This window comes from Nerophis lumbriciformis, linkage group LG21 (assembly GCF_033978685.3).
Source record: "Nerophis lumbriciformis linkage group LG21, RoL_Nlum_v2.1, whole genome shotgun sequence".
Lineage (NCBI taxonomy): Eukaryota > Metazoa > Chordata > Actinopteri > Syngnathiformes > Syngnathidae > Nerophis > Nerophis lumbriciformis.
Window position 1 is genome coordinate 6,060,085 of NC_084568.2, and position 18,381 is coordinate 6,078,465.

General features: G+C 41.5%; 1 protein-coding gene across 7 annotated transcripts in view; it reads right to left on the reverse strand.

Moving 5' to 3' along the window:
- The window catches only part of LOC133621217 (uncharacterized), a 147,435-nt gene extending 142,045 nt beyond the window's left edge, over positions 1-5,390 (reverse strand). For 6 of the 7 annotated variants that reach the window (XM_061983189.1, XM_061983192.1, XM_061983191.1 and 3 more), the window contains exon 1: positions 4,953-5,120. In XM_061983189.1, coding sequence (XP_061839173.1) covers positions 4,953-5,019 — 67 coding nt within the window. In that variant the 5' untranslated portion in view covers positions 5,020-5,120. Of the gene's footprint in view, positions 1-4,952 lie in introns of all 7 variants that reach the window. The other variant, XM_061983185.2, reaches the window with a different exon arrangement.
- Positions 5,391-18,381: the final 12,991 nt, after the last annotated feature.

The window sequence follows — 18,381 nt, forward strand, 5'->3', positions numbered from 1 at the left end:
CATTATAATTATCATACCAAATGATACATTGCGAGAATCAGTCTAAATTAAAGCTGCAAGCAGCATTGGTCGGGCCCGCGTATTTGGCAGGTGCTAGTCCTAAGTGTCCCAATACTTTTGTTCAGTTTTCGTCATAAGTGTCCCAATACTTTTGTCTACTTTTAGTCCGAATTCTCCCAATACTTTTGTTTAGTGTACCTACCTTGTCTGCATTGTGTGGGCACGCTGGTGCTTCCTGCTTTTAAGCAGCCTTCTTGAAAAAACAGCAGCATCAGCGCAGCGGCTCTTTGAAGGGTCATAAAATCAAAACCGGAGCCGGTATTAAAACTCTTTCGATAACTTTTAATCAAAAGGGTTCAATCTCTCTCCTGTGTTAGTTTGAAGCCGAAACAACAAACACGCTCAGAGGAGATAATGTTTGAAAAAAGGTGACCGGTTTTTACAAAAATGTTGTGTTGAAGGGGGAATAGCAAGCTTCTTGTAGATTTTTGCTGGGGGTTGTCAATTTATGAAATGTAGGTCTAAGTGAGACCTACGGAGAGGATTTTGTTTCATGTCTCTCCGACCTTCCCAGTGGGAGTTACAGGCAGCTTTGTCATTTTTTTCTCCCGAGGAGCAGTTTTTTGTCCGTTTTATTCAAAAATTGCTCTAGAGCGCCAATTTTAAATTTGGGGTTAGGTTTTTTTATTAGATCACAATTTTTGCCAGTCCTGATGTGTGCGTTCAGTTTGGTGAGTTTTGAAGCGTGTTAAGGGGGTCAAATTACAGCTCAAAGAGGCAAAAGTGACTGTTTTTAGTACTTTTTTGTCTTGAAGGGGGAATTGCCAACTTCCTGTTGATTTCTGCCCGATGATATACAATTATGAAAACTAGGTCTAAGTCAGACCTACATAGAGGTTTTTGTTTCATGTTTCTCCGATATTCCTAGTGGGAGATATAGGCAGTCTAGTTTTTGTTTTCCTAGGGGGCGCTAGAGCGCAATTTTGAGTTTTGGGGTTCGGTTTTTTTATTAAAAGACAATTTTCGCAGGTCCTGATGGGTGGGTAAAATATGGTGAGTTTTGAAGCATGTTAAGTGGGTCAAATTAGTGCTCAAAGAGGCGGCGGAAGAATAATAAAGAAAGAATAAAACCTTACAAATTCAATAGGTTCTTATGTCCCATTGCATAAGGACTCCCTGTGGGAGTCCTTATGCAATGGGCCATGCGGGCCCTAATAAAGAATTGTGTTGAATCGATTCTGAATTAAATTGTCACCCCAGGAAATGGAATCGGATCGAATCCTTATGTGCCCAAAGATTCACACCCAGACTATAACTGTATATTGTTGACTTTATTACTTACAGTAGCTATCGTTTTATGGACATTATTGAAGTATTAAAATTACTGTTCTGTTCAACTTGCAAGTCACAAATTTCCATAATAATAAAAAGGCTTTTGTTTTCAAACAAAATGTGTATGTTTTTCTATTTTTCAATTACTGGTTACATTTAAGCACCGACACCGTTTCAAAAGAACAGTTTTGGTGTCAATATCGTTTAAATGTCCATGATAAACATGTGGTATCTTTCACTCGTCACTTTTCACATGAATCGATACAGTACCAACTCAGGGGCACCTGGGAATAGTACTCAGTACTCAACTGGACCAATTTTCAGTACTTCTGGGTGTGTTTATGTACTAATAAATAGTAATCTGTTAAATAAGAAACAACTATTTTTTTATTTGATATAATTAATAATGATAACTGTGCTGTCCAGTTGCTTTATCTTGATTCCTTACAAGTCTCATTTGCAAGTATTATATAGTAGACTTTGCATGCAGTTGCTATTCCAAGACGTCAGATGGCAGTAGTGCATAGGCTACACTGTGTTGCCCAGTTAGGGAGTAGCCTTCGCCATTAAGCTGAATGTAACCCCTAAAAAGTGTTTAAACTGTAAGTATTGTACTTATTACACACTAGCTGCTCGATTGCAACGTGCATCTTTGTTGTAATTTCCATTTCCAAATTTAAAGAAGTGTTGAAATTGCCATGTAACATTGCTAATGCTAATCAGTAGCATGCAAATGACACAGCCAATGTGAATTAAAATCGAGCTAGCGCATTTTGAAAAGTGAGTTTGAGTGTTTTCTATCATCATACTTGCTTTGTTACCATGACAAATTGCAACATGACCCAGAGGCGGTCCGACTGAGTCCGCTATGAGTGCTGCTTGATTGCCCGCCAAGTGATTGAGTCTGCCACAGGACGTGACCTCACGTGCAACAAAGCTATCAAAAGATGGCATTGTTTGATTTTACGTGAATCTATCAGTACCTAGAAATGTACCAAATTCGGTACTTATCTCGAGACGGCATCACAGTTGATGAGTTGTTGACACTGTTGCCTCACACGTCGCCCAATAGGCCTTTCCATGTCGTTCACATGGTCTTCCAGCAAAATACCTACACACCCCATTTCCATATGAGTTGGGAAATTGTGTTAGATGTAAATATAAACGGAATACAATGATTTGCAAATCATTTTCAACCCATATTCAATTGAATATGCTACAAAGACAACATATTTGATGTTCAAACTGATAAACATTTTTTTATTTTTGCAAATAATCATTAACTTCTAGAATTTGATGCCAGCAACACGTGACAAAGAAGTCGGGAAAGGTGGCAATAAATACTGATAAAGTTGAGGAATGCTCATCAAACACTTATTTGGAACATCCCACAGGTGAACAGGCTAATTGGGAACAGGTGGGTGCCATGATTGGGTATAAAAACAGCTTCCCAAAAAATGCTTAGTCTTTCACAAGAAAGGATGGGGCGAGGTGCACCCCTTTGTCCACAACAAACGGTTTAAGAACAACGTTTCTCAAAGTGCAATTGCAAGAAATTTAGGGATTTCAACATCTACGGTCCATAATATCATCAAAAGGTTCAGAGAATCTGGAGAAATCACTCCACGTAAGCGGCATGGCCGGAAACCAACATTGAATGACCGTGACCTTCGATCCCTCAGACGGCACTGTATCAAAAACCGACATCAATCTCTAAAGGATATCACCACATGGGAACACTTCAGAAAACCACTGTCAGTAACTACAGTTCGTCGCTACATCCGTAAGTGCAAGTTGAAGCTCTACTATGCAAAGCAAAAGCCATTTATCAACAACACCCGGTAACGCCGCCGGCTTCTCTGGGCCTGAGATCATCTAAGATGGACTCATGCAAAGTGGAAAAGTGTTCTGTGGTCTGACGAGTCCACATTTCAAATTGTTTTTGGAAATATTCGACATCGTGTCATCCAGACCAAAGGGGAAGAGAACCATCCAGACTGTTATCGACGCAAAGTTCAAAAGCCAGCATCTGTGATGGTATGGGGGTGCATTAGTGCCCAAGACATGTGTAACTTACACATCTGTGAAGGCACCATTAATGCTGAAAGGTACATACAGGTTTTGGAGCAACATATGCTGCCATCTAAGCGCCCTCTTTTTCAGCAAGACAATGCCAAGCCACATTCAGCACGTGTTACAACAGCGTGGCTTCGTAAAAAAAAGAGTGCAGGTACTTCCCTGGCCCGCCTGCACTCCAGACCTGTCTCCCACCGAAAATGTGTGGCGCATTATGAAGCGTAAAATACGACAACGGAGACCTCGGACTGTTGAACGACTACAGCTCTACATAAAACAAGAATGGGAAAGAATTCCACTTTCAAAAGCTTCAACAATTGGTTTCCTCAGTTCCCAATCGTTTATTGAGTGTTGTTAAAAGAAAAGATGATGTAACACTGTGGTGAACATGCCCTTTCCCAACTACTTTGGCACGTATTGCAGCCATGAAATTCTAAGTTAATTATTTGCAAAAAAAAAAAAAAAGTTTAGGAGTTTGAACATTAAATATCTTGTCTTTGTAGTGCATTCAATTGAATATGGGTTGAAAAGAATTTGCAAATCATTGTATTCCGTTTATATTTACATCTAACACAATTTCCCAACTCATATGGAAATGGGGTTTATAAAAAAGTACCAAATTCGGTACTTATCTCGAGACGGCATCACAGTTGATGAGTTGTTGACACTGTTGCCTCACACGTCGCCTAATAGGCCTTTCCATGTCGTTCACATGGTCTTCCAACAAAATTCATATTTTCAGACGAGACTGAGGGCCGCTGCAGCAAAGACCAGGCTGTGGTAAACCAGCGTGTCTGTCATATGTGTATCAACAAATGAAACGAGAAAAACAGCAGTGGCCCACATGGCTAAGGCTCTAGTACTAGAAATAGCACCTTTAGTAACCGTTTTTGCCAATGGAAAAAAACATCAATAACAAGCACAGTCATGCAAAGCCAAATAGTGGAAAAAGGGCAATGGGATAAGCTCCAGCAGACACCGCTAACCAGTATACAAAATGCACGGACGGGTGTATTCAGTACTCAACCACACCCATGAATAATGAACTAAAAGGCTTAGGAGTATAGACCTCAAGCGGGTAAAATGCCTCTCCCTGATGTTCCTCTGAGGACCAGTCAATGCAAGGACACCCACACATGCATGCAACATGGCAGCAGTGATGAAGATGCTAAATGTCTATAGAAAGAAGGGGGGGGCAGGGCTGACAGGGACACCTTCCATTAAGACAGTCAGGTCAAGGGGAGATGAAGGGTGGATGTTTGTCTCCATCCATTCAATACAATCAAGTGGCATGGGGTTGCTGAGGAAGATTTTTGCATGGAAGCAAAAAGAATAAAGATTTTTTTTTTTTTTTTGCAGAGATGTGCTGTGTGTGCATTACTAATGAAGACCAGCATCATTTCCTACTACATCTAACTGGTGAGGGGGCTTCCACGGACATGACATAAAGAGACCCTCATTTAATATCCAAATGTCAGAGTTTTTTTTTTTTTTTTTACATAATCATTGTACACTTGACCTACATTAGTGCAGCATGTACTCACATTTATCTGTCAGTGTCAGCTTCTCCTCAAAATGATGTCCAAGCTCCTTATAATCCATTGTTTCCATTCAGGCGGATTGCAGGGACTTTCCAGTTGTTGTCATTCCTCACAAGTGTCCCAAGCACAGGAGCTGAAACTCCCGGTCCAGATCAGCCAAACACGCCCTTCCTAAAAAAAAAAAAAAAAAAAAAAAATCCAATAGAAGGAAAGCGCGACAAAAAACAGTAAAGGTAGTTCAATACCCCACTGAAAACGACAAAAAAATGTTAAATTATGCGAATATTATTCATTGTCATTAAAAGGGTGGACGTGTCTTCTGTGGAAAATCCACAGTGAGAATAAACCTTTCAGTCCTACGTACCGCAAGACCGTTTAGTCAAGGCGCGTTCTTAATCATGAACTTCCGGTAGTTGTGTGGCTTGTTTTGACTATTGTCTCAACGTATTTGTAAAAGCAACAATTCTCAGTTGTGCAAACACAAAAATACACGCTACGTGGGTTTTCTCGGCACGTGTTACCTACTTATACACATTAAAAAAACCATTTTATTGTGAAGGAAAAAGAGAGTTTCCGCTTTGCCTCTACTTACCCGGGTGACCAACTTGACGTCGGTGCTCGTTGACAAACCGCATGCCGGAAAACCGGACTGTACCATGTTGTCCAACAAATTAAATTATTCTAGGCACTCTCTTATATCCACAAACACGTCGTTTGAATCCTAAACCTTAAGATTATCAATTGTATTTATTATTTCGCTTGACAGTTCCGCAGAAGGACACATGTGCTTTCTTGTTTAAACTAAACAAATGGTTTGATCCACCAGATGATTTTTTTGAGCAGCTGAAAACAGACCTTCTGTGGAGAGTCGTGGTGGGGTTTATAATTACAACATAAAGCCCAAATTAACGTTATTTTTGCTTCACTATGGATACCAACACAAGTATTATCCTGGAACATTTGTGTGGTTATTATTTGACTAAAAAGGCATTGTCTGCTATATCATTCATACTGTATGATTGGTGACAGGCCCGGCCCTAACCAATCTGGCGCCCTAGGCAAGATTTTAGGTGGCGCCCCCCCACATCGGCAGTGAAGTGTATATACTCACAAGAAACCAAATAGCTTTGTCTTTGACCTTTTTTTTTTACTTACAACTATACCTAATATATAAAGGGGTGGAAAAGTGACTATTACCTGCAGGGCAAACATTAGCTAACCAGAAGGCAATAACAATGTAAACAAAAAACACCTGCTTAAAATATCTAATACAAATGTCCCAGAGGAATGTAGGTGGGAGTACTGTAATTACCTAACGTTACATTATTATTTTCCAAAACAATTTAGCCCCCTCCACAATATTAACCCGACGTTAAAACAGAACTAGCTATTTATTGATTAGCAATTGCCGACTCATGTAACATTAGCTTAATGCTAAAAAGCCAGGTTACTATCACATTCTGTAACAGACAAATAATTTCATGTAGGCTAGCGTTACCTACTTGCTACCTCTGTCTTTTCTCGTTTCTCCTCCTCTTCTTTTCTCTTTTTTCTTCCCTGGGCACCTGACAGTTTTGGCCGTTTTGACATCTTGTGTTGATTTTTTGATGTGGTGACGTCCAAAAAGAGTCATGATACGGGAAGGGAGGGGGCGCACCGTGCGGGGGGGGGGATGTTGTAACAAATAATAATTCTATTAAATAGGCTTTACTTTGCATTTTAATTAACGTGGGATTATTTTTTGTATTTAGAAATAATAGTACCAACTTTTTTTCTCTTTTTTTTTTTTTCTCTCCAACATTTGTGGCACTTGCGTGGCGCCCCCTGATGGACGGCGCCCTTAGCATTTGCCTATACGGCCTATGCCACGGGCCGGCCCTGATTGGTGATGACAACCTATTAAATATTAACATCTTAGATGTCTGTGCTGCAGGGAGGAAATGTTAATAGCACTACTTGGAAAAACAATTACAGTAGTAGCAGGATTTTTAATTATTTATTTTTTAATCAAGCCACGTTTGATAAAAAAAAAAAAAAAAATATGGCTCATTTATGTTAATAATATCATATATATTTAATGATGAGACAGGACGTGTCTATTAAATCATGCCCTTCTTGGTCACCGGCAGGAGAGCCACATGACTGGAATATCTTCCCTAACATCTTTCTTTTTTTTTTTTTTAAATGAGTGAAGACGCATTCAGCAACAATGGTCACATTGTAAACCTGTGTTGTTTTCCAAATGATGCGACTGTCATGTGTTGGAAGGCTAGTATCTTTAAAGACAGAACCTTGTATAACCTGAAGGAAACCTTGTTATTCAAACACAGCAGACAACAAGCTGAGGTTAAGCAGAGAGGGTTTGTAGGAAGTGTCCTTAAAAAGACAACAAGTAAAAAAATAATCCTAAATTGTGATTTCAATGATTTGATACTGTATTGCGCAACATGCAACCCCAAAATACAGTCGCGATCAAAAGTTTACATCAGGGGTGCTCACACTTTTTCTGCAGGCGAGCTACTTTTCAATTGATCAAGTCGTGGGGATCTACCTCATTCATATATATAATTTATATTTACTTATTTATGAAATATATGTTTTTGTTAACTAGTTAAAGGTGTTTAATGATAATGGAAGCATGTTTAACACATATAGTTAATATTGTTAATACATTAAAGGTGTTTAATGATAATACAAGTATGTTTAATACATACAGTTAATATTGTTAACAAGTTAAAGGTGTTTAAAGATAATACAAGCATGTTTAACACATATAGTTAATATTGTTAACAAGTTAAAGGTGGTTAAATATAATGCAAGCATGTTTAACACATATAGTTAATATTGTTAACAAGTTAAAGGTGGTTAAAAATAATACAAGCATGTTTAACACAAATAGTTAATATTGTTAACAACTTAAAGGTGGTTAAAGATAAAACAAGCATGTTTAACACATATAGTTAATATTGGTAATAAGTTAAAGGTGTTTAAAGATAATACAAGCATGTTTAACACATATAGTTAATATTGTTAACAAGTTAAAGGTGTTTAAAGATAATGCAAGCATGTTTAACACATATAGTTAATATTGTTAACAACTTAAAGGTGGTTAAAGATAAAACAAGCATGTTTAACACATATAGTTAATATTGTTAACAACTTAAAGGTGGTTAAAGATAATACAAGCATGTTTAACACATATAGTTAATATTGTTAACAAGTTAAAGGTGGTTAAAAATAATACAAGCATGTTTAACACAAATAGTTAATATTGTTAACAACTTAAAGGTGGTTAAAGATAAAACAAGCATGTTTAACACATATAGTTAATATTGTTAACAACTTAAAGGTGGTTAAAGATAATACAAGCATGTTTAACACATATAGTTAATATTGTTAACAAGTTAAAGGTGGTTAAAGATAATACAAGCATGTTTAACACATATAGATTCCTTTCTTTCATGAAGACAAGAATATAAGTTGGTGTATTACCTGATTGTGATGACTTGCATTGATTGGAATCAGACAGTGGTGATGATAACGTCCGCATTTTCGAATGGAGGAGAAAAAAAGTCCTCCTTTCTGTCCAATACCACATGAAAGTGGTTGGTTTTTGGCATCTTATTTGTCCAGCTTCCGTACTCCTTTGTATACACTTTACAAGAAATACATTGTCGGCAAACTCCGTAGCTTGCTAGCTTGTGCACGCCAGCTTTCTGAGACTCTTATTTTGGTAGCGCAGGCAGGATGAAGCAGAGCTTTTATTGTGCAACTGTGCAGTCGGTCTTTGGAGTTTTGACGACAGGTACGGCGCCAGAGTCTGTTGAAATAAAGTGTTTCTCGCCTTCCAATCGGTAATTTTAATGAGCTGGCAGCAGCCAGCGTCATCTCAGAAGACCCTCGGGTGCCGTGAATGTCAATCAAGTGACGAAAGTGACGTCATAGTGAAGATTTATGATCGCTCATTTTTAGGACTATTTTTTTAATGCCTGGCTGGTGATCGACTGACACACCCTCCGAGATCGACCGGTAGCTCGCGATCGACGTAATGAGCACCCCTGGTTTACATACACTAGTAAAGAACATAATGTCACGGCTGTCTTGAGTTTCCAATCATTTCTACAACTCTTATTTTTGTGTGATAGAGTGATTGGAGCACATACTTATTGGTCACAAAAAACATTCATGAAGTTTGGTTCTTTTATGAATTTATTATGGGTCTACTGAAAATGTGAGCAAATGTGCTGGGTCAAAAGTATACATACAGCAATGTTAATATTTGCTTACATGTCCCTTGGCAAGTTTACCTGCAATAAGGCGCTTTTGGTAGCCATCCACAAGCTTCTGCTTGAATTTTTGACCACTCCTCTTGACAGCTAAATGTGTTAGTTTTCTGACATGGACTTGTTTCTTCAGCATTGTCCACACGTTTTAGTCAGGACTTTGGGAAGGCCATTCTAAAACCTTAATTCTAGCCTGATTTAGCCATTCCTTTACCACTTTTGACGTGTGTTTGGGGTCATTGTCCTGTTGGAACACCCAACTGCGCCCAAGACCCAACCTCCGGGCTGATGATTTTAATTTGGAGGTAATCCTCCTTTTTCATTGTCCCATTTACTCTCTGTAAAGCACCAGTTCCATTGGCAGCAAAACAGGCCCAGAGCATAATACTACCACCACCGTGTTTGACGGTAAGAATGGTGTTCCTAGGATTAACTACTCAGTGGTTTAGTGGTTAGAAAGTCCGCCCTGAGATCGTTAGGTTGCGAGTTCAAACCCCGGCAGAGTCATACCAAAGACTATAAAAATGGGAGCCATTACCTCCCTGTTTGGCACTCAGCATCAAGGGTAGGAATCACCAAAAATGATTCCCGGGCACGGCCACCGCTGCTGCTCACTGCTCCCCTCACCTCCTAGGGGGTGATCAAGGGTGATGGGTCAAATGCAGAGAATAATTTCGCCACACCTTGTGTGTGTGTGACAATCATTGGTACTTTAACTTTTTAACTTTATTAAAGGCCTCACCTGTTATGCTCCAAACATATTGCTGGGTATTGAGGCCAAACAGCTCAATTTTTGTTTCATCTGACCACAGAACTTTCCTCCAGAAGGTCTTATCTTTGTCCATGTGATGTTTTTTGCGTTTTTTGAATACACTCTAGGAATGCCTAATTGCAATGTAAAAAAAAACTGTGCTGTCAAACGATTACATTAATCGCACTTTTGCATCTTGATTAACAGTGATTAATCACAGTAAATAACTTCCATCCATCCATTTTCTACTGCTTGTCCCTTTTGGGGTCGCGGGGGGTGCTGGAGCCTATCTCAGCTGCAAGTCGCCACCTCGTCACAGGGCCAACAGACCTAAACATGAACACGAATGCAATTTTGTTGTTCCAGTAAAGACTTCTTTTTTTTATGTTGTACTTGAACGCACCTCGTTTGTTTGTTTAAAACATGCAGTTTTTTCTTAAGGACCGTCAGCGTGTATTTTTAAGTGATGTTACCCAACACTGACGTATGCATTGACCTGATGACTGACCGTATAGCAGGCCTGGGCAATTATTTTGCCTCGGGGGGCCAAATTTAGAGACAATAATGTGTCTGGGGGCCGGTATATCTATTTTTAGGAAAACTAATACAAAAACTCACAATAATATCTAATTGAATTCTAAAAACGTTATGACAGACCACCTTAAAAACGGGGTGGCCGGGGGCGGGGGGTGGGCTCGTGGGGGCCCGGTTGCCGGTGGGGCTGGGGCGGTCTTTCCGTCCGGTTGCGGGGAGTCTCTGGGCCCCCCAGGCGGGGCGTCCCGCCTTTCTGCCCGTGTGGGGTGTGGTCTCTCGCTGGCTTGGGGTCTGGCTGTCCCCTGCTTTTCTTGTGCCTTGTCCTCTGCCGGGTGCGTCTGTCTGCGGCCTGCTGCTGACCCTTATGGGCGGCGCGGTGGGCCTGGCGCTGGGGTTCCTGTCGCTGGCTGGCCTGGCTGCGTGGGGGCGGTGGTCCCTGGTTCCCTGGGCGCCACACCTACTGTTTGTGGGTTGGGCTCTCTGGGAGGCTGGGGCCGTACTCTGGCTCCCACGCACACTGGGAGTCAAATATATTGTACATACAAATTCACATATACTCACATACATACATACATACATACTAGAGATGCGCGGTTTGCGGACACAACCGCGGAGTCCGCGGATTATCCGCGGATTATCCGCGGGTCGGGCGGTTGAAATAAAAAAAAATTAGATTTTATCCGCGGGTCGGGTCGGGCGGTTGAAATTTAAAAAAATTAGATTTTAAATAGATTCAGGCGGGTGGCAGTTAAACCAATTCGGAAATATATATACATAGTTAAATGTTGTTACCCACATACGAAAAACGAGCAGGCACCTGTAGCATGCCACAACAGAAGAAGAAAAAAAAAAGAGATGGCAACACCGGCAGCAAACGTGGTACGCGACAAACTAAAAAAGGGAATACTAAAGACCAGGGGAAAAAAAGGCCAGAAAAGTTCAGCGTGGACTCGTTTTTATGAGGTTGTAAATCAGGATGATAGTAATGCTGGCTACGTGATTTGCAAGAGCTGCGACGCTGTTTATGTCTACGACAGTCACAAAACCGGGACATCTAACATGGTGCATCACATTTGTGCGAAACCCCGAACCTCCACAAACACCCTGAGCATGAGCAGTTTCGTCCGCCGTGATCCCAGAAGAGTGCCACAGGATGTTAAAACAAGGCTTACAGATGCATGTGTGAACGCAGCTGCCTGCAGCAGTTTGAGTGGCGCGAACGCGCTTGGAGGTGCGCTCAGCGCGGCTCCCAGATGATTGCGCACTGGTGTGCGTCTGGGCCGTGACAGCGTGGCACGCATTGAATGTCTCTGCTGCATTGGCTCAGTCTCCTTTCTTTAACAGGCAAAAGCTTTATAACCTCACTAATGCCTTGCATCGTCTATATTAGATATATAAAAACGGGCGGGTGGCGGATGGCGGGCGGGTGCGGTTTTGATTAAATGTTAGTTCGGGTGGATGGCGGATGGTTGACGACTTTTGTGATGCGGTTGCGGATGAAATAATTGCCTATCCGCGCATCTCTAATACATACATACATACATACGTACCTACGCTCCCACATACATACACAAATACAGTACATATTTACATACTCAAAGTTCCTACATCCACACACACACTCTTTATACAAACATACACATACTGTACATATACACTCACTGTACATATATTATATTCCAGCCAGTTAATAAATTTTGGGGGGGAATTGAGGGGATTATTATGAGAGAGTCTTACGGCCTGAGGGAAGAAGCTGTTACAGAACCTGGAGGTTCTGCTACGGAGGCTGCGGAACCTCTTTCTAGAGTCCAGCAATCCATCTTTTACAATCTAGCAAAACACAACAAAAATGTAACAAAAATTGAATGCAAAGTGTAATAAACACCTACAATATGATGTATTATCGCTTTTATGCAGAAATTTGTTGTAAAAATGTGCTTTCACATCTGTTCCTGACAGTGTTGGGACTAACGCGTTACAAAGTAACTAGTAATCTAACGCGTTATTTTTTATATTCAGTAACTCAGTTACCGTTACTACATGATGCGTTACTGCGTTATTTTTCATGTAGTATCGGCTAGAAACAGAAGATCTGAGTGGGTTTTATTGCAGCGCTTCGGTGGAAAAGAAAAGGCGTGCTTTGTGTGGGTGGGGGCGGGGGGGACTCCCATACCGCAGTTGAGGAGCGCAGGCGAGACGTTCCTCCAGGGCCTATGTACGTCTTCGGGGCTAACAACCTTCACTTTACCCGGCAGTGGGTCTTTACAGCTGAGGGTGAATGACGAGACCGGCGGTTTGTTGCAACTTTGTGATTTTATTGGACGCAGCCATCCACCAAGCTAGAGCACCTGCACGCACTCACTGTCGCCGCTCGCTCACCTCTCTCGCCCACTCACTCACTGACGTCACTCACCTCACATGCTGTCATATCTTAAAGGGCCACACACACACATACGCTACTCTCATAACAACTAACAAGACATCATGGCGAAGCCAGAAGTCGAGTTTTTTAACATGGAGACATTCTCAATACTTTTCTTTTGTCGAGCACAAAGAAAATAACATTTTAGTTAAATGTAAGTTGTGTCTTGGATCAAAGATCCTATCTACTTAAAGTTAAAGTGCCATTATGTTGCAGCTATTTAAAATAGTTTTGTCAATTTGTTCTGGCCTGAAATAAATTGGCCTTTTGAAACATATCTTTGTCTTTGTGTGTTGTATGTAGACCACATTGCTTAGCAGAGTTCAGTGATGCAAATGCATGTCAAGTTGATCAACACATTGTATTATTCTCCAGTGCAATAACAGTACTGAAATGAAGGCTAAAAGGGCATTAATGGGAGCCTTAAAAAAAAGGGGGGAAAAAGAAGTAACTAAATAGTTACTTTTCACAGTAAAGCATTACTTTTTGGTGCAAGTAACTGAGTTAGTAACTAAGTTACTTTTGAAATAAAGTAACTAGTAACTGTAACTAGTTACTGGTTTTCAGTAACTAACCCAACACTGGTTCATGACACATGCGTTTGGAGCTGGCTGCTCTGAAAACACACCCCGCCCACTCTGCTTTGTTCCTGGTCTGAACTGCTGTGACGTAGATTACCGTAATAACTCCTATAACACTCAAAAGCGCAGATTTCAACCATTGAAATACTTTCTATAGTTCAAAACTTACGGTCATTTAAAAACAGCACTGGACATCATAATGGCGGCGACAGTTTTGTTTGTTAAAGGTCTAAAAACATTATGTAGAACGTCCGGCGGGCAGATTGAAAATCTTAATGGGCCGCATGTGGCCCCCAGGTCTGGCTTAAGCAGTACACGCACAGACTGCACTGCTTTAGGCCCTGTCTACATTAAGACAGGATAACTCCTTAAACAAATAATTATTTAGCCTAAACCCTGTGTCAGCCATACTAAACCATCATTTAAGGTTCCCCTCCTTGGATATTATTTTACACAGGTAAGTGCGCCGTGTATTTCTTGAATCTCCGTCTCTTAGCTCTGTATGGACTCATCGGTCGTTTACAAACTGAGTTCGGAGAGGACGTGACGCCAGAAAGAGCGCGCCACAGCTATCTTCATAACAAGAGGTTTCGTAACTTGGAGCTAACCACTGGACAGATGGAGGAGAGTCCTCTAGACTTGCCCGTGTTTCTCCTTCTTCTACATGTACAGACGCTTGTGGAAATTACACATGAATACCTTAAGACAGTCTTTTTCAACCACTGTGCCGCGGCACACTAGTGTGCGGTGAGATACAGTCTGGTGTGCCGTGGGAGATTATCTAATTTCACCTATTTGGGTTAAACATATTTTTTGCAAACCAGTAATTATAATCCGCAAATGATGTGTTGTTGTTGAGTGTCGGTGTTGTCCAGAGCTCGGCAGAGTAACCGTGTAATACTCTTCCATATCAGTAGGTGGCAGCCGGTAGCTAATTGCTTTGTAGATGTTGGAAACAGCGGGAGGCAGTGTGCAGGTAAAAAGGTATCTAATGCTTAAACCAAAAATAAACAAAAGGTGAGTGCACCTAAGAAAAGGCATTGACGTTTAGGGAAGGCTATGCAGAACGAAACTAAAACTGAACTGGCTACAAAGTAAACAAAAACAGAATGCTGGACGACAGCAAAGACTTACCGTGGAGCAAAGACGGCGTCCACAATGTACATCCGCACATGACATGACAATCATCAATGTCCCCACAAAGAAGGATAGCAACAACTTAAATAGTCTTGATTGCTAAAACAAAGTAGATGCGGGGAAATATCGCTCAAAGGAAGACATGAAACTGCTACAGGAAAATACCAAAACAAGAGAAAAAAACACCAAAATAGGAGCGCAAGACAAGAACTAAAACACTAAAGTCATATCCAACAATTGCGACAACTTTTTACTGTCAACTGAGTTTGTTTTTTAATGATTTCTGCTGGTGGTGTGCCTCTGGATTTTTTTAACGCAAAAAATGTGCTTTGGCTCAAAAAAGGTTGAAAAACACTGCCTTAAGAGAAGGAAACGCGTGATTGCAGCTATTTCGGATACAACGGCAAGAGAACTTTCGAATGTCCAGGTCAAGTGTGATTCTACTTAGCGAAAAACTTTGTCCATTTGTCGAAGGGGAGACAACGAGAATGCGGGCTCCCGTGGACGAGGGAAGACTACGGAAAACGGTGGCATTGTGTGTGTGTGTGTGTGTGGACAAGAATAAGGTTAGGTGGGATATACCCTGGATAACCTTAGAGTAGAAGGGGCCTTAGTGAGTCTTGTTTGGATCACTTTCTATTAGTGCAGTGGTTCTTAACCTGGGTTCGATCGAACCCTAGGGGTTCGGCGGAGCCTCCGCCAAGGAGGTCAAGACACACCCGACTCATCTTGTAAATAAAAACTTCTCCCTATCGATGTATTATGAATACCCCCAAACAATGCTCCCTCTAATTTCCCACATGCGTGAGCAAACGTAAAAACTCCTTGAGCATTCAGTGGAGCACATGTGAGCGACGTCAGACGTGCACATGCACTGTGGCCACACCTGCAGCACACCTGTCCCAAACCTGACTAAATAACAAGTTAAATGTTTTATTTTTATAATCAAATGACAGCAGTCATTTCCATGAGATTATTTTCTAATATAAGTGTTTTGGCCCACTTACAATGACAATAACAAAAAATATTGTTTTTCATGAGCTGTGCACTAGTATTGTATGTCTGCGTGGGGGTTGTAATTTGGCAATAATTTATACCCCTTTCAGACATCGCATTTAGTTCCCACTAAAACATTCACATGTTGCACAATGAGATGTAAACATGGGATCATGTGTACATTTCCTGCAACTTTCTGTTTGTAAAATATGTCTCTATTAGTATTTCTTTAATATAATAACATCATTTCATGATTAATATTTATAAATTAAAATTAAATTAAGAAAAAAACATTTTATTTTTCACTAAAGAAGGGTTCGGTGAATGCGCATATGAAACTGGTTAAAGGGGAACATTATCACAATTTCAGAATGGTTAAAACCATTATCAATCAATCAATCAATGTTCATTTATATAGCCCTAAATCACAAGTGTCTCAAAGGGCTGCACAAGCCACAATGACATCCTCGGTACAGAGCCCACATAAGGGCAAGGAAAAACTCACCCCAGTGGGACGTCGATGTGAATGACTATGAGAAACCTTGGATGCAGACAGCCCAATTGTCATCAATTAATATATTCTGGAGACATACCCTCATCCGCGCTCTTTTCCTGAAAGCTGATCTGTCCAGTTTTGGAGTTGATGTCAGCAGGCCAGGGAAGCTAGGGTCGATATTCTTCTCTTGATCATCTTCGGTGGCATAAGGGACGGTGTGAGCCAAGACATCCAGGGGGTTTAGCTCGCTCGTGTGCGGGAACAAACTGCCGCCATTGCTTGCCGTGCTACCGAGGTTCTTTGTCCCTAAATTGCTCACACACTCCGTCAGATTCAATGGGGGTCTGGCGGCAGATTTCTTTGACTTCCATCCATCCATCCATCCATCCATTTTCTACCGCTTATTCCCTTTTGGGGTCGCGGGGGGCGCTGGAGCCTATCTCAGCTACAATCGGGCGGAAGGCGGGGTACACCCTGGACAAGTCGCCACCTCATCGCAGGGCCAACACAGATAGACAGACAACATTCACACTCACATTCACACACTAGGGCCAATTTAGTGTTGCCAATCAACTTATCCCCAGGTGCATGTCTTTGGAGGTGGGGGGAAGCCGGAGTACCCGTAGGGAACCCACGCAGTCACGGGGAGAACATGCAAACTCCACACAGAAAGATCCCGAGCCCGGGATTGAACCCAAGACTACTCAGGACCTTCGTATTGTGAGGCAGATGCACTAACCCCTCTTCCACCGTGCTGCCCTGATTTCTTTGACTTTATCGTTGGAAATGCATCTGCTTTGAGTGTCGCAGGATATCCACACATTCTTGCCATCTCCGTCGTAGCATAGCTTTCGTCGGTAAAGTGTGTGGAACAAACGTCCAATTTCTTGCCACTTTGGCATCTTTGGGCCACTGGTGCAACTTGAATCCGTCCCTGTTCGTGTTGTTACACCCTCCGACAACACACCGACGAGGCATGATGTCTCCAAGGTACGGAAAACAGTCGAAAAAAACGGAAAATAACAGAGCTGATTTGACTCGGTGTTTGAGAAAATGGCGGATTGCTTCCCGATGCGACGCCACGTTGTGACGTCATCGCTCCGAATATTAGAAAGGCGTTTAATTCGCCAAAATTCACCCATTTAGAGTTCGGAAATCGGTTAAAAAAATATATGGTCTTTTTTCTGCAACATCAAGGTATATATTGACGCTTACATAGGTCTGGTGATAATGTTCCCCTCATGAACCACAATATTAGTGTGTCTTTCAACACCTACTGCAAATGTGCACACAAGCAGGAGGACTCTTCCTTTTCTTTCTATAAACCAGCGCATTAGACACGCATGTGGCCCCTCTGTGCTTATGGGAGCGCATGTCCACACTTGTCTGCACCAGACGGAAGATTGTGGTGGATCAGAGAGCCTCCCGTCATTCCACAGAGGCATGTATAATTGCACCTCCTCCACACAAAAGCGTCACCAAAAAAAAAAAGGATCTAACCCAAAACAGCCTGGAGTAACGCTTGTCCAAATCCTCCTTTTGACTGGAGTGAGGGCTTATAAAATATTTTCTAAAAAAAAAAAAAAATTGCACAAGCCCACAAGAGCGTACGTATACATATTTGGAGAGCGCAGGGTTGAAGTCACAATCTGAATATAACTACAGCTGCTGTGCGACGTGGGAGTGGAGCAGTTGTTATGAAGAGCGACAAAAATCTGCCAGAGATTTCCTTGCAAGTGGATGACAACGTGGGTTAGGCAGGATCATATTCTTCTTTTTTTTAAACTGCAAGAGGTATAAATAACAGCTTTTTGGCACTATCTGGATTTATTCATTCACAATAGTAGACAGTATCGGTTCTAAAAGTCTTGAAAGGTGACTATGGCTTGTCACTATCGTGTGTTATTAGTCCTATACGGCCATCTTTCAAACAGGACAACTGATAACAGGGAGAGACTGATGCCATCCCAGTCACATTGCAAACCGAGTCCACCCCTGTCTGTCTGCCCTCCAGCAGTTGGCACTCTGGTATCATCACAAGCTCTCAGCTGTTTCCTTGGCGGGCCGCTGACTGGACGCGTAGCAGCTGGGATTCTAGAAACTCTCACCCGCCAACTGATCGAATCGCAACATTAAATGGCAAGGATAATTTTTTTTTTTTTTTAAATACACCGCCTGTTATCCTATCACATGGGCTATTTAACTGGGGGCCAAACAAAAAACTTGTGAGAC